Source organism: Rhinatrema bivittatum, chromosome 11, assembly GCF_901001135.1.
Source record: "Rhinatrema bivittatum chromosome 11, aRhiBiv1.1, whole genome shotgun sequence".
NCBI lineage: Eukaryota > Metazoa > Chordata > Amphibia > Gymnophiona > Rhinatrematidae > Rhinatrema > Rhinatrema bivittatum.
Window position 1 is genome coordinate 90,247,646 of NC_042625.1, and position 15,509 is coordinate 90,263,154.

A 15,509-nucleotide genomic window follows, 5' to 3' on the forward strand; every position below is an offset into this window, starting at 1 on the left:
ACTATCATGAGAGCAAGGCAAACGTTAAGATCCGCATTCCTGGTTAGATGCAAACATGCATAACCTTTAGATTAGCTCACAATGACCGTCCAAGCCCCTGATGCACCTCACCCCACTGAAATACACTGAGAATTTGCACGGATATGCAATTCACAGGCAGCTGGGAGCAAAGGGGGTCCTGACACTTCAAACCACCACTGGTCTGAGGGGCTGGGAAAGGTGGTGTAGTTCCTGATTCCTGGTCACATGATTGTTGCTGCAATACTGGCCTAAAGTTTTTTTTTGTTTTTTTTTAGGGCCAGTAGGGACAAAGACCATCTCAAAATATAGAAATAAAGGCCCCTGGCACCCTGGTTTTGCCCTGCCCCAGGTTAAGGTTTTTTTTTGGGGGGGGGGGGAGAAGAGGAGAGGGACCAGAGGCACTTTCTACTCAAGCTTCAAACCCAAACACTGCAGAGACTTGGGGGATTACAGCACAGCAGAAAAAGACCAAGTCACTGAGAATGAAAAGCTCAGGCTTCTATTAAACCATCAATGTGATGGGATATTCAAAGTTTGGTAACATACAAAGCACCAATTTCGGCTACAGGCATTTAACATTGTTCTTATCCAGCCAAAATGCTGTCCTTGTATCAATACAAGCTGCAGTGTATAATAAATAGTCAAAAAAGGGATTCTCTTTGGTCAGAGTTTACATTTGATTGTGCATTTAAAGTGCAAAAAGCCTGCTACTCTTTGGATACAAAGTTACGAGTCCACAGAAGTAGATCCGAGCTGGCAAACACAGCCACACTGTAACAGAGCTGAAGCTTCAACAGCCCACCCTCAAGCATTAATACAGTTCTTTTCAGTATTTAAAGCTACTGTGTCTGTAGTACCCCAGTTTTAAAGGCACATAGAAAAGCCAAGGAATAAAATACTTATATATGAACAGTCAAAACGAGAAGGAAAAACCCACCACCATATGTCTATAAAAAGCCATGTTTGGATCAGCAATCAAGAAAGAGGTAACCTAGCAGCTGTTTAATGTAAATGAAAAGGCACTTTAACACTGTAAAGGTTCTCTAGACAGTTTCCACATAAGTGCGTGAAATTGAAAGTGTTCAGGACACAGAATTTTGCTTGCCCATTAGTTTGACGGAAGCAGTTAAGCCAGTGGTTCTCTGCTCCAATCCTTAAGCATGTCTGATGGTCAGGGTACAACATTTAACTTCATTTTGAAACAAAAAAAAAAAGTAAATATGCAACCCAGAAATCCACATCACCGAGACTGGAGCTGGGTGCTGCCGAGTCAAACGCATTACAGGACTAAGCAATCCTCCGTGCCAAGACCTTCCAAGTCCAGTGAAGAGCAAAGATGGCTGTCCAGAAGTGCGACTCATCCAGTTCTCCCCACCGTGCCATTTCCCAGAAACGCAGGAGACCGCGTCAGCTGCCAGAGTTCGGATCAGCCTCCAACACCTTCCAAATCTTTGATGCAGCAGCTCAAAACCAGTGTGCAGACTCCCCACTGACTTTAACCCAGTCCTTCGATTACTTGGAAAATATATGTGGTGGGGGTCTGTTTTAATAGTGGTTATGAGGTGAGCGGCTGGAGATCTTCGAATTGTCAAAAGCTGAATAAATCTTCTCCATCTGCAGCATTTAGATCAGCTTTGTCCCAATCTGTAGGTGACAGGCATTCTTCCGTGTGCAAGTCCTGGGTGGTCAGGCCAATATCCAGGACCTGAGGGTTAGTTCTGGATTCAGCAAGTCTGGAGGGGGTAGAGGAAGCCACAAAAAAAAAAAAAAAAAAAAAAACGAAACCAACCACACTTTAAAATGTATCTGCTTGCAAGCCATCAAGAACCCTGTATCTGGAGTTTTGTTTTTAATCTCTTCTTATAGCTTCCCTATGAAACAGATACCAATGTGAGGGAAGGGGGGGGCAAGGTGCTCCCAAGTAGTGATTCACTAGCTATTCCCTGCTTCTGCCATAAAAAGTAAGGAGCATTCAATTTATAGGACCAAAATTAAATCTATACCTTAAAGTCTCCAACAGCAAAACAGGAGGAATTTAAAGCAGAATTAAAGTCTAGTTTTAAACTCATACAGCCCTATTAAAAATGAATAAGGAATTATCTGCTTCACACCTATTCAATTTTGTGAAGGTCAGTCTGAAGCCTTCCTGGAGCACAGGCCTCAGGTGACTCTCCCAAGTTAACCCTTAACCTTTCTACTCCATTCCTATCTGAACACGTGCTACAAGTACAGCATGGCTCACCTTGAGAAGGCCTCATCCAGCCCATCATCCAACTCCTAAAGACAAAGAAAAAATATATTTAAGAAACACGACAGTATGAAGGTGGCATGGGGATCAGGGGGGAAAAAAAAAGCCTTATAGGTTTCACAGAAGATTGTGTAGACAATCTGGAGACAACTGTGCAGAGAACCAGACATACAGAGAAGAAAAAAAAAGAAAGCTGAAGCCCCTCATGTAGCATTGTAAAAGCAGATACAGAGGTGTAAAGGGTGATCTAGTCCCTGCCAGTTAAGTTGTATTTACATAGCCCTCCTGGAGGATGCCAGAATTTGGTAAAACCATGGCAGAAAGATGTACAGATGTTGTAAAGCAACTCCTACGTATCTGCCCTCCACGTGCTGTAAAAATATTACACTGCAGCATGGTGCAGCACAACCTTGAAGGAGAAACCTGGTTTTAAAGATTCCCGACCATTCCAGTCTTGAACCCGTCCTTAGGAGAGGACTGTGACCGACTGGCCCATGATGTCTAAATGTCACTCATCATCCCCAAATGGACTGTTCTGCTTCCAGGTGATGCTTAAAAACAAGTCCCAGGAGAGATCTCTGTAGTAATGTTGAAGGTACAGGAATGGAGCAGTTACTAATTGGGAAACAGTGTGCAAGGTAGAATATGCCAAGCACCTCTTATCTAGTGATTGGATTTCAGATAATTATAAAAACACCCATCCCCAAAAGATGGGGGATATTGGAGCATCCCTAATTCAGAGAAATAATTCCAAACATCTAGTGGCTTGGAGATTTCAAATCAGATAGCTTAAGTGAATAATTTTCTAAGTTTGAAAAAAAAAAATGCCTTCAATAGGAAATAAAAAGCAACAGCATTCCCCAGTCTACTATCATGCATGCTGAACAGCAATCTCCCTCTAAGATTGCAGTCAAGGTGACCTTGGAAAAAAAAAAAAAAGAGCCCATTACAGGAAAGTGCTGTTCCACATGCTGAGAACAGGTGTTAAAAACCCACCTCTCTTAATGGGGAATTTACAAATCTGTAGAGCATCTAGGTTATGTTGCAAGAACCGCTAGTAGCATTTTGGTACTGACAGATGAATGCTAGGCTGAAGCCGGCTCTTTTGAAGACCTTCCAGGCACCCCACTCATAACAGGCTTACCCATACTACGTTGTTGTTTACAGGTGAACTGTTTGGTCTGAACATCTCCTGCAAGTGTCTGTTCGTGCTGTAAGCACAGAGCGTTGCTTTGGAGCCTTCCTCTATCTCCAACAGGTTCCCTGTGGCTACTGCAAGGAGGAATAAACATTTAAAAACAGCAAAAGCTTCTCCTAATAAAAAAGTTCAAGTATTTAAATAGTGCTGTGGATGCACACAATACTATGCAAAAAAAAAATCTTAATAGCAGCAACTGGTGCCCACTACGGAATAAAATGTGTTTTTCTACCCTTTGGCCCATGGTGAAGTCAGTAGGTTTATCCAGTCAGGGACGGCATCCCAGCCCCAAGGATTTCATGCATTCCTACAGAAGCCTTAAAAAAATAAAGTGACGGAGTGGTCCTTTCAGGTTCACCAGGCCATAAGTTGACTTAGTTTGAAAACCTCCCATGCCCAGCTGTAATCAGTGTTGTAGGCAAGCCTTACTCAAAACTTGAGTTGTGCATACTTAAATCTATTCCCCATACACTGCCGAGCTACATGTAGGCACCTCCCCAGGAAAATATAAGTGTTTATTATAATAAAACAGGAGAAAAAAAATTATGTGGAGGGGAAGGGGGGGGATGGTAAGGAGTCTCCCTGCACACTGATTTTCTGCCTTTTGGTTCATTATAATCAAATACATTTTTCCTTGAATTTCAGTAAGTAACCGAAAATGAAAAGTCCCTATCTGCATGCTCCCAATGCATCCAGAGATTCCTCCCTAAAAGTAGAATACTCAAGCAGGCCCACAATTATAAGGAAGCATTCCCTAAACAGGGAAAGTCTTCCCAATTAAAGCACATGCTGCACTGTGTTTTAGTGGAGATGGTGTAAGGTGAATGTCACACTTAGCCAAGTTCAGATACCATTTTAAACATTTCTCCCCTCTCATCCAAGAATGGAGCTATCAGCTCAGGTGCTCTGCACCACCCCACTGTCTGGCTTTCCTCAGCCCGATCTGAGCCATTAACTGAAATATCAAGACAGCTATAAAAAAAAAATGCCAAAACAAAAAGCAAAAAGGTTTTATGTACTTCAAACAATAAAACCATTAGTGTTCATGTTCCCACTACTACAGAATATCTGGTTTTATTAGCTGTACTGCACATAGGCGTATCCTCAGATGTGTCCCTGGTCATACATGACTGACCACAGTACAGCATCTGTGGATAACTGCAAATGTGCACATTCTCATCTTATACTGAGGGAAACGCGGTGTCTTTGTTAAGACAATCACTGCTGCTGTGCAAGACTGGGGTAGCTTCTGCGCTGTCTGCAAGCTGCTGGATGTTCCGTTCCAGCTTGCAGCCAGCGTTCATAAACTCCACAAGCAGACATACAACCTCCACGGAGGCAGCCATGTGCAGCAGTGTACAAGACAAACTTGGTGTGTGCTGAGCAGAAGCTGGTTTTGGACATAGCAAGCTTGTTGTAGAATAAGAAGTCTATTAAACCATATAGCAAAATTATAGCAGCCTCCAAGCGGCCAGTGGCTATCTGAAGTCTGTGGATGGTCCCTGTTCCAAAGTGAAGCAGTGCGACATGCTGCAGAACATTTTAACAAACAAGGGAGGGAGTCATTTACTAAGCATTTTTCCCCTTAGACAGAATGGGAGAAAAGCCTTAAATCCAGCCCATGGTTTTCAGCCTGGTCCAGCAGCAGCGAGATAAAACAATACATGAAAGGCTTGATATACACCAGGGTGCACACTGAGGTCTGCTTGACTTGAATTTGTTAACTGTACCAGCTACATGTGAATACAAGCACCAGAACTTTCTTATATAACCCCAAAATTATGGAATAAGTTGTCAGCTCTGTGCAGAAAAAAAAAAAGTTTCTAGAGGCAAATAAATGCTTTATACCCACAAGCTTCTTTAAAATACTTTGTGTTATCTATGAAGTTTTACATATTATTAAGTTTGTGTCCATTCATTAATATATCTGTATTATGGACATCTGTACGCTGCACATGTTGGATATCAGCTGAATAAAGTCATTCAGAATAGCCAAGGATCTCTCAAACATGCACTTTGAGCTTCCATTGGTACGTTCTGGCCTTTCAGCCTTTCAAGTCCAAAAAGCAGTTTAAATCTAAGGGGAATGAGTTAACTTTTTAAAATCGGCCAGCAAAAAGTAAACAGGGAGGGTTGTAGAGCCAGGAAAACTCAAATGCTTCATAAATACCAACCACTTTAGGAATGGAGCCACAAAGCAGAGTATTTATGCATTTTAACCAATTAAAATGATCTACAAGGATTACATCTGCACCCATTCGAGATGTAAAGGGAAATATTAAAATATATTTTGATGCAAGGGCTAAGAATCTGAATATCCCTAAAGGGGGGAGAGGAATTTTAAACACATTTAAGGTTCAGTGCCTGTTCTGTAGTGTTAAGATGTTAACATGGCCTGGATATCTCCCACATGGATCAGAACTGCTGCCAGGGCTAGGGTGCACCTCCTAGAGCCTTTCCTTCCTGAAGATTACTGCCTGGGTTGCCATACAACAAGAGATTGAAACATCTAAGAGGGAACATTTTAGACTGTTTAATAGCAAATTTGAGCCAGTGATTTCTCTCAACATGAAAAAGAATGTACTAAAAGCTTGTGAGACGACCTCTCCAACTGTGGCCTGCCACAGACCTCATCTTGAAGGCAATCAAACCCCTGGCTCTAGGTTCAGCTGAGACTATCCTGGATTTCTTGGGCCTCAAAACGTACACAAAACCCATTCTAGTACCTTCTTTGCTCAGCATAGCTAAGGAGCGTGACCGCCGTTGATATAATGCACCGTGTTTAAGGATACAAGCATTCATATAATCAACTCCTTTAATACCGGCTAACACGTTAAGTTTAGCAGAGCTTGCTAACCAGGGACAAATATGCAAGATGCTGTTGCTTTCTTGGTGCAGTGCTCGACATGGGGAAACTACAGATCTGAGCCTGCAATTAAGAGTGCACGCTGGATCATCCAGGAATGTGCTCCATACAAACCAATGATACTTGAGATAAAGAACGGCTGAACAAGCTTGCGATCCATCTTAAGTCCTTTGACAAGCACAAGTAATAACCGAAGACCACTGCAAGTATGGACTGAACCAAATGGTGCATCCTGCCTTTAAGAGAAATTCTCTTATTCTGAGAGGGGGCATTAAAAAAAGGTGTCAAACTAGCACCTTTAATACTTCCTTGTCTATCATCCTAGGCAAACTCTGTACTTCAAAATCTGTTAAGCCTGGGTCTGCCATTCAGGAAAGTGGGCAAATCTGTCCTCATGGCTCAAATCACCAGGGAGGTTGCAGATCACAAACCTGTTCTGCCTGGAGGCAGATGGCACTGATGGCATTTGTGCAACTAAAAAATGCCATCAGTGCGTTTTACACAGGTTACAGAGTCCAATCAGGCCTGGGCCATACAAACCTGGGGATAGCATTTGAAGAGACTGCTGGCGAGAGGGTCTGCTTCTCAGTACATAACCCATTCAACCAAGCACTACATCAAGACTCATTTCTCTTATGACAAGAGCTCAAGCCTTTAATCACAAGCTACTGCCATCAAAAAGAGTGTCAGTGGAAAATTAAATCCCCCCCCCCCCCAGTACACTTGGTGCAGCACTGGGAACCTTATATCTGACAGGCAGGTGAAGTCACAAGAGCAGTTCTGGTGTCACAGCAGGGTCACACCCACCATTTGTGTGGTACTCTGCTACAGAGCTTCCCAAACTGTATTCAGGACCTCCTCAAACAGGCCTGGTACTGAGCATATCCACAACAGACGTGAGGCTTGCATACATTGCTTCTCTCGTCTCATATCTATTCATTGTGGAGATCCTCAAAGAGGGTTTGAGAAGCTCTGCTCTGGTATTTTTTTTGCAAAGAAAACATTTTTCCAGTGCTACATTTTAAAACGTCACAGCATTATCAAAGATTTCACGCATCTTCAGCTTTCACAAGGCACAATTAAAAATCAGGATTTTCCTAACCCCTTGAAATTCTGAGCCAGGCTTGCTTGTAATTTTACAGATGGATGGTAATTTTAGAAACAGTAAGGGTATGCCATTTGAATTTGATAACCAATTGCAGATAATGTAATTCGCACAGATTACTCACTCCTCTTGTTCAGCAAAACCCTTAGAAATCTATTTCTGCTACCCTGCCTCCAATGTCCCCATTTTTTTTTTTTAAAGAACTAAAAGTACCTCCTTTAAGGCTGGCAAGGTTTCCAGAGCCTTCCAACTGAGAACTGCTCACACCTTTATCATCCGGGACAGACTTTTCCCGTTTTTCTTTGCCTGCAATAAAGGAAAAAAAAAAAAGTGTTGATTACTGTTGAAAGGAGCACTTCTCCCTCCACACTGGAAATCAGACATCCCAAGCACTAACAGGATATGCAGAATGCTTCCTGAACCTATCCTACTACAGTATGCCTGCAGTCCGTTGCATTTTCAAGATATTCACAATGGAAACTGCATACGTAAGATACTTGGTACATGCAAGTTTCTCATGCAGATTCATTAATATCCTGAAAATGCACCTGACAGGTCACCAGGATAACTTTGGAAGATTTTGCTTTACAGGATAAGGGAAAAAAGTCAATGTTACAGGGGACTCTAAGGCACAGCAAGCAGACTATGGCACGTTAACTGCAATAGGAAGTGTGTGGGCCAGGAGAGTACTGGCATCCGTGAACACTGAGCTTATGATGTAGAAACAATAAAACAGGGCTGCAATGACATGTCCAGGCTTCAGCTTTGTTACTATGCCTTATCTACTTCAGCATCAAACCCTGGAGAAAAAATAAAAAAGCATGCCACAGCTTGAAGCCCTGATTGTCAGTGTAAAAACTGCTGAATTTTTATTTACCAAAATTGTAAAGTGTCCATGTACCAGCTGTCCCTTTACATCTATACCGACTGCAGCACCAAGTACCAGCTCTGGGTACCTTCCTGCTTTCGCATCATTGTGTGGGATTTACTGGCTTTAACCCAAGCTGGGGGAGGGGAGAGGAATGGGGCCACCTTACAGTGCCAGTGGGCAAGTGCTCAGCAGTATAATCCATAAGCCTGCAGGCCACAGTTCACACAGTCTGCACTCCTGATGTAACTCAAAGCGTTGCTGAGCAGAAGGATTGTTTCCTTGCCTGTGAACACACACACACACAATTTGTGCCACCATATGCTCCTCTCTGGCTGCAACAAGAACTCGGCATTTGGTAATCAAGACTGGTAACTCCTCCTCCCAGCAGGAGCTCACACGATTCCTGTGGTCCTAGCCAGCCCCCTCCCCCATCCAGTTATTTACAGGAGGCTGTCCAAGCTCTCAGGGGAAAAGAACCACAGCATTTTGTGTTTCTCTCCTAAGACCCTTCATTCTCTCTGCTCGGTCCTCTGAAGCCACAGACCTTATTTTTACACAATTCATCCCAATGGCAAGAGCTCTCCTATAAGAGCCATTACTAGAACAAACAGTGGGGTTCTGAGCCGTCTGCTCCTGCCAGGACGGATTGGTTTCACCCTGCAAGACATTTGCTGTTCATTTGAAATTTTAATCTTAACAGATTTTGGCAACTGGGGTTATGCATGTAAAAAAGAAAAAATACCTAGCACCTCCAGGAAGATTTGTCCAACAGCTGCTTTTTTTTTTTTTTTTTGAAGAGATTAATAAACATGTGGATAAAGGTGAACTGATAGATGTAGTGTATTTGGGTTTTCAGAAGGCATTTGACAAAGTCCCTCATGAGAGGCTTCTAGGAAAAGTAAAGTGTCATGGGATAGGTGGCGATGTCCTTTCGTGGATTACAAACTGGCTAAGACAGGAAACAGAGTAGGATTAAATGGTCAATTTTCTCAGTGGGAGTGGGCAGTGGAGTGCCTCAGGGATCTGTATTGGGACCCTTACTTTTCAATATATTTATAAATTATCTGGAAAGAATACGAGAGGTTATCAGATTTGCAGATACAAAATTAATCAGAGTAGTTAAATCATAAGTGGACTGTGATACATTACAGGAGGACCTTGCAAGACTGGAAAATTGGGCATCCAAATGGCAGATAAAATTTAATGTGGACAAGTGCAAGGTGATGTGTATAGGAAAAATAACCAATGCTGTAGTTACATGATGTTTATTAATTCCTAATATGGAACCTACCACCCAAGAAAGATCTAGGCATCAGTGGATAAATTGGTTCAGTGTGCTGCAGCAGTCAAAAAAGCAAACAGAATGTTGGTAATTAGAAAGGGAATGGTGAATAAAACGGAAAATGTCATAATGCCTCTGTGTCACTCCATGGTGATACCGCACCTTGAATACTGTGTACAATTTTGGTCACTGCATCTCAAAAAAAAAGATATAATTGCGATTGAGAAGGTACAGAGAAGGGCAACCAAAATGATAAAGGGAATGGAACAGCTCCCCTATGAGGAAAGACTAAAGAGGTTAGGACTTTTCAGCTTGGAGAAGAGATGGGTGAGGGGAGGATATGATAGAGGTGTTTAAAATCATGAGAGGTCTAGAAAGGGTAAACAGATTCACATTTACCCAGATAACAGGACTAGGGGGCACTCCATGAAATTAGCATGTAGCACATTTAAAACTAATTGGAGAAAATTATTTCAACCAATGCACAATTAAACTCTGGAATTTGCTGCCAGGGGGTGTGGTTAGTGCAGTTAGTGTAGCTGGGTTTAAAAAAAGGTTTGGATAAGTTCTTGGAGGAGAAAGTCCATTACCTGCTATTAAGTTGACTTAGAAAATAGCCACTGCTTTTACTAGCAATAGCATGGGATAGACTTAGTTTTTGGGTACTTGCCAGCTACTTATAGCCTGGATTGGCCACTGTTGGAAACAGGATGCTGGGCTTGATGGACCCTTGGTCTGACCCAGTACCACCTTCTCCCACTTTGCCAACTTCTAAACAAATTGAATCTAAAACACTTTATTTATGCCGACGACGTCCAGATTGTGATCCCCCTCCAAGAATCCATTAATAAAACCCTAAAACTGTGGGAAAACTGTTTCAAAGAAATTAATGACCTCCTATCCAGCTTAAACCTAATTCTAAACCAATCAAAAAGTGAATTCCTGCTAATCTCACCGGATAACTGCAAAATCACTACGAACCCGCCAGCCAACTTACAAATATCAAAAGTAAGAGATCTAGGAGTATCCATAGACAACAGACTAAACCTAAAAGCATTTATTAAGCAAACAACTAAAGACTGCTTCCACAAACTACACACATTAAAAAGAATAAAACCCCTATTTCATTTCCATGATTATAGAACAGTGCTCCAAGCAATAATCTTTGCGAAAATAGATTATTGCAACGCTATACTACTAGGCCTCCCATCATCCCATACCAAACCTCTCCAAATGATTCAAAACACGGCAGCAAGAATCCTAACTAACAAGAAGAGATCACATCACGCCGGTCCTTAAAGACCTTCACTGGCTGCCAATCCACTTCAGGATAATCCATAAATCCCTAACCACAATCTTCAAAAATATCCATGGACTAGCTCCACTCCATCTACAAATAGCACTTAAAAAACACTCCTCCAACAGACCCACTAGAGAAGTGTACAGAGAACTTCTACAGGTACCACACGCCAATACCACCCAACACATAACCCTGAGAGACAGGGCCTTCTCTACAGCAGGCCCCCCACTATGGAACTCAATCCCCTTAGAATTACGACAGGAACCATGTCTTCCAACCTTCAGAAAGAGACTTAAGACATGGCTGTTCAAGAAAGCCTTTCCGGACTCTGACTGATGATCTCACCAAATACAGAAAGACGGTCTATCTCCCACTAAACTGATACGGACATACCAAACACTACACGTTCTTATTCTTGTTAAATTTCTATCGTCTTATTCTTCTTCTTTTCCCAGTTAGAACCATCCTTGTTTTATTGTAACTGATTTTTTTCTGCGCACTGTTATAACTTGTTATAATTTGTAAATATATAAAATGTATACTCATGTTATATTTATACACGTTTATAATGTATTGATCACCCCTGTTTTATGTAAACCGACATGATACGATTCTCCGTGAATGCCGGTATAGAAAAACTCAAATAAATAAATAAATAAAATGTTCTTATGAAGATATGAATCAATGCTTCATCTGCTCTATTTGTAGCCCTTAACCATGAACAATCTGTTATGAATTAATCATCCAGATACTAGTGAAGATTAATCTTCAGAGGTGCAGCAGTGTTAAGTCTGGTGTAGCAAAAAAAAAAAAAAAAAAAAAAAAAGGCAGGCGTCCGGTGGCACCTTATAGCAGTGTTTCTCAACCACTGTGCTGTGGCACACTTGTGTGCCTTCAGACTTGACCAGATGTGCCACGATCCAGGCCAGTACCTGGGCTCTTTCAGCACGGCACAGCCACAAGAGACACCAGCAGGTCTTAAAACATGCAGAAACTCCTTTCTTAGAACATGTGTAGTCATGCATGCGGCCTCTTCCTAGCCTCAGCATGAGCAAGCCCTGGAGTATGGGAATTAATGGGCAGCATGCAGAGTACGGATAGCCAGGTCCTACTTTGTGGCACACAGGAGCAGATGCAAACAAAATCACGCATCTAACCTAGACACTTTTTGAACGTAAGCACATCGCCACTCTTGGGCACTCGATGTAATACTCAAATGAGCTGGTGAGCTGAAACACAAATAATGCATAAATTGCACATGTCCATGGCATTGAGCATTCAGAGGTGGCTGTGCACGGGTAAGGAAAATGGACAATTTTCCAAGCATCTTTTCCTAACCCGTGCACAGCCACAGGTTAGGAAAAATGGAAACTTGTAAATTGAGCTTCCCTTTTCCTAATCTGACTGCTGTTGAGATTTTTTTCTTCATGTTAAAGCTTTGTGGTTCCCTCCTGCTTAGTACTGCAATGATATTAAGTAGAAGAACCACAGAAGGATGTATTTTTTGCTTTTCTGAACATGACTTGGGATGCAGCTCTGGGCTAGTGTTTATTTTTGAGGGTTAAAATGTGCATGGGTATACTTTACACATCAGGGGTACTACCTAATAGCCACATCACGGCATTTGCATGTGATGAGTGCTATTAGCTATGCTCTGGTATGGACATGCAATAATCCAGATATTGCATCGGCCCCACAGTATACACAGCACTTCATCTTCCCCCTCCTGAGCTTCCTTCAAGTCCTTGGTGCCTCTCTTATTCCCAGACTGAGTGAGATGAAGAGAGTATGCACCGAGCACTGAATGTAACTTATTCCGTTGGGAGAAGCAGCAGGGAAGGAGGCTCTGGCAGCCACATCTTCTCTTCCTTTGCACTTGTATTAGAGAGAACTGGTCCATGGCGATGGTTCATTGAGTTTTTGTTCCATCTCCCCCATGCACTTTGTTTTCAAGAGTCACTGGCAGGTCTTTTCAGTGCTTCCCTGGTTCTTCTGGCCATGGGTCCTCTCCATGTCTACATTGCCTCTTCCATGTTGTGCCACACAGTCTCAACGTAGGTGCGACTTGGGCAGCACTGCCTTCTAGACCAATTTATTGAACTATGAGCTATCAAGGACAGAGTCCACTTCACCAGATTATGGAGATTATGTTCTTATGATTTTAGAGAAAAAAAACCCAAAAATTATACCCTAGATAATTTCTGCAAGCCTGCACAAGTCAAATCAATGGGAGATAAAGACAGAACTAAAACTAAAAAAAAAAAAAAAAAAGGCAGATGCATTACAAAAAAGCAGAATGCAAAATCTGATGCAAGTGTAACTAGAGAGCAGGTCGGCACATGCACCAGAGCTCATAAAAGTTGGGAGAGCGAGCAGCCTGTGCAGATGAAACAGCAATTACAAGCAAACAAAATGGCCAGTGAAAAGGCAGCGAAAGCTTGAGAAAAAGAGCTTGCCATAAAGGAACAAAAACTAAGTAAATTTGAGGGAGTCAGTTGGGCCTCCTAGATGACTGAAAAGAAAGTGCCACTCAGGAAGGACAGCAGAACAACAATTCTTTTTGCTTTGGTCTTTATTGAAGAGGTTGTTTCTGGTGTGGAGATCCATACCAGAAAAGCTCACTGATTCAGTAGAACTGAAGCCAAATCACCGATAATGGAAGATGTAACAGCAAACTGACAAGCTAAACAAATCATGAGGCCTGGATGATATTCACACCTGAAGACTAGGTGGTGGCCAATGTAATGTTTTAAAAAGGGCTCCAGGGGTGATCCAGGAAACTACAAACTGATGTACAAGGCTAATTGGTAGGAGCTATTCTAACAGACAAATAGTAGCCATGATTTAATGAGGGAAGCTTCCATTTTGCATCATTAATTGTCGGCTTAAAACAGAAGAGTACTCTGATAGTCCTGAAGCAGGCTATGCCAAAACAATGGCCATTGTTAGGACAGTTTGTCCTAGTAACTACTTGGCTTGGGACATGACTTGCCTTATAGAAAATGTTTGCTAGGAGTCGAGTAGTTGATTTTAACAAACATTTGCAAATCAAAAAATTGCAAAGCTTACAGGCATTTTGTGCACTTGAGGTAAATTGTTTGCAACCAGCTCTGCGTCGAGCATATTGAGCCTGTCGGCATCTTCTACTCTTTACAGGAATTCTTCCCTGTTCATGTCTTGTTTCAAGATTAGGAGAACTGCTATAGCATAATTTTTGCTTAAGAAATATTTCATGGCTTCCCTTTATAAGCTTATGACTTTGGGGAGGGGGTGCCTGCCCTTGTTAGCGAGATCTGTGGATTAACATGAAAAGGCCAACAGATTTAGGATTTATCAATTACATTTTTGGAAGGTGTAAACATGTGAGAAAGGGCGAGTCAGTCAACATAACATCTAGATTTCCAGATAGCACTGGACAAAGTCCCTCAGTCTCCTCAGGAAGTTTTAAAAGTCATAGGATAGGAGGCAAAGGTCCTCATGTGGCATGGTAATTGGTTAAAAAGACAGGAAACAGAACTAAATAGTTTCCCAAAGAAGAAAGGTAAATGCAGTATCTTGGGGATCTGTCCTGGAATATTTACTGTTTAATATATTCATTAATGTTCTGGAAGAGGGAGCAATGAGAGGGGAACAAATTTGTATCTGACAATTATTCAAAGGTGTTAATACACAAGCAGATTGTGAGGAGATGCACAAGGACCTTGCCAGACTGGGTAACAGCATTTAATGTAGTGATATGTAGAGTAACAGTGAAGATTAATCCTAAGGTACACTATGCTAGATTCTGCATTTAGGAGTCACCAACGCAGGAAAAGGCATCTTGGGAGTCATTGTAGACAATACATTGAAATCTTCAGCTTACTGTGCAGTGGTAAAAAAAAAAAAGCAAACTGTTTTAAAATCTGGCAAGGAACAGAATACTATGCCACCTTTATTGATCCATGATCAAACTGCAATGTGAGTAATTTTGGTTGCCTCTTCTCAAAAGAGTGAAACTAGAAAAGGGCAGCTAAAATTATGAAGGGATTGGAATGGCTCTTATGAAGAGAGTAAACAGGTTAGGGATCTTCAGCTTGAAGAGGTTTGCAAAATCACGAGTGGCGTGAACATGTAAATAGTTGGAGCATCCCCTAGACCTAGTACCAACAAGTTACAGACCTAATATAAATGAGAATGCTCTCAAATCACAATCAAACTGGAGAATTTGAGGGAGTACCTAGTCTAGCAAGGTTTAAAAAGAGGAAACGAAGGAGTCCATAGAGCACCAGGCAAGTAGACTTAACCCTTATCCTTGGAAGTGAGCAGCAAGGAATGATCTCTCCTGATCTGCTGGATAACTTGTGACCCAAGTTAGCCACCGACGGGATGATTGGCTTGAACCTTCGGTCAGGCTCAGCTTGACAAGGCATCTGACAAAGTGGACACTGTCCTTCAAAGCCCATAAGGGGCCACCCAATGCCCGTCTTATTTGCTACACCAGATTAACAAAGCTCTATCCCTCTGAAGGTTTTACAACCCACAAGAATATCTTCTCCAAGACAAACAGCCAATGAACTAGGAGAAAATTTGACAAGAGTTTAAAATCTTTCACAGGATGAAAAATTCCCTTTCTACATGC

The 15,509-nt window shown here is 42.0% G+C and overlaps 1 protein-coding gene across 1 annotated transcript in view; it reads right to left on the minus strand.

Moving 5' to 3' along the window:
- Window positions 1–210: 210 nt before the first annotated feature.
- Window positions 211–15,509, minus strand: part of LDLRAP1 (low density lipoprotein receptor adaptor protein 1) — a 51,638-nt gene continuing 36,339 nt past the window's right edge. Inside the window, exons 6-9 of the mRNA XM_029619970.1 lie at window positions 7,652–7,744; window positions 3,414–3,541; window positions 2,264–2,298; window positions 211–1,754 (exon numbers count right to left, since the gene is read on the minus strand). Coding sequence (XP_029475830.1) covers window positions 1,610–1,754; window positions 2,264–2,298; window positions 3,414–3,541; window positions 7,652–7,744 — 401 coding nt within the window. The 3' untranslated portion in view covers window positions 211–1,609. The remainder of the gene's footprint in view (window positions 1,755–2,263; window positions 2,299–3,413; window positions 3,542–7,651; window positions 7,745–15,509) is intronic.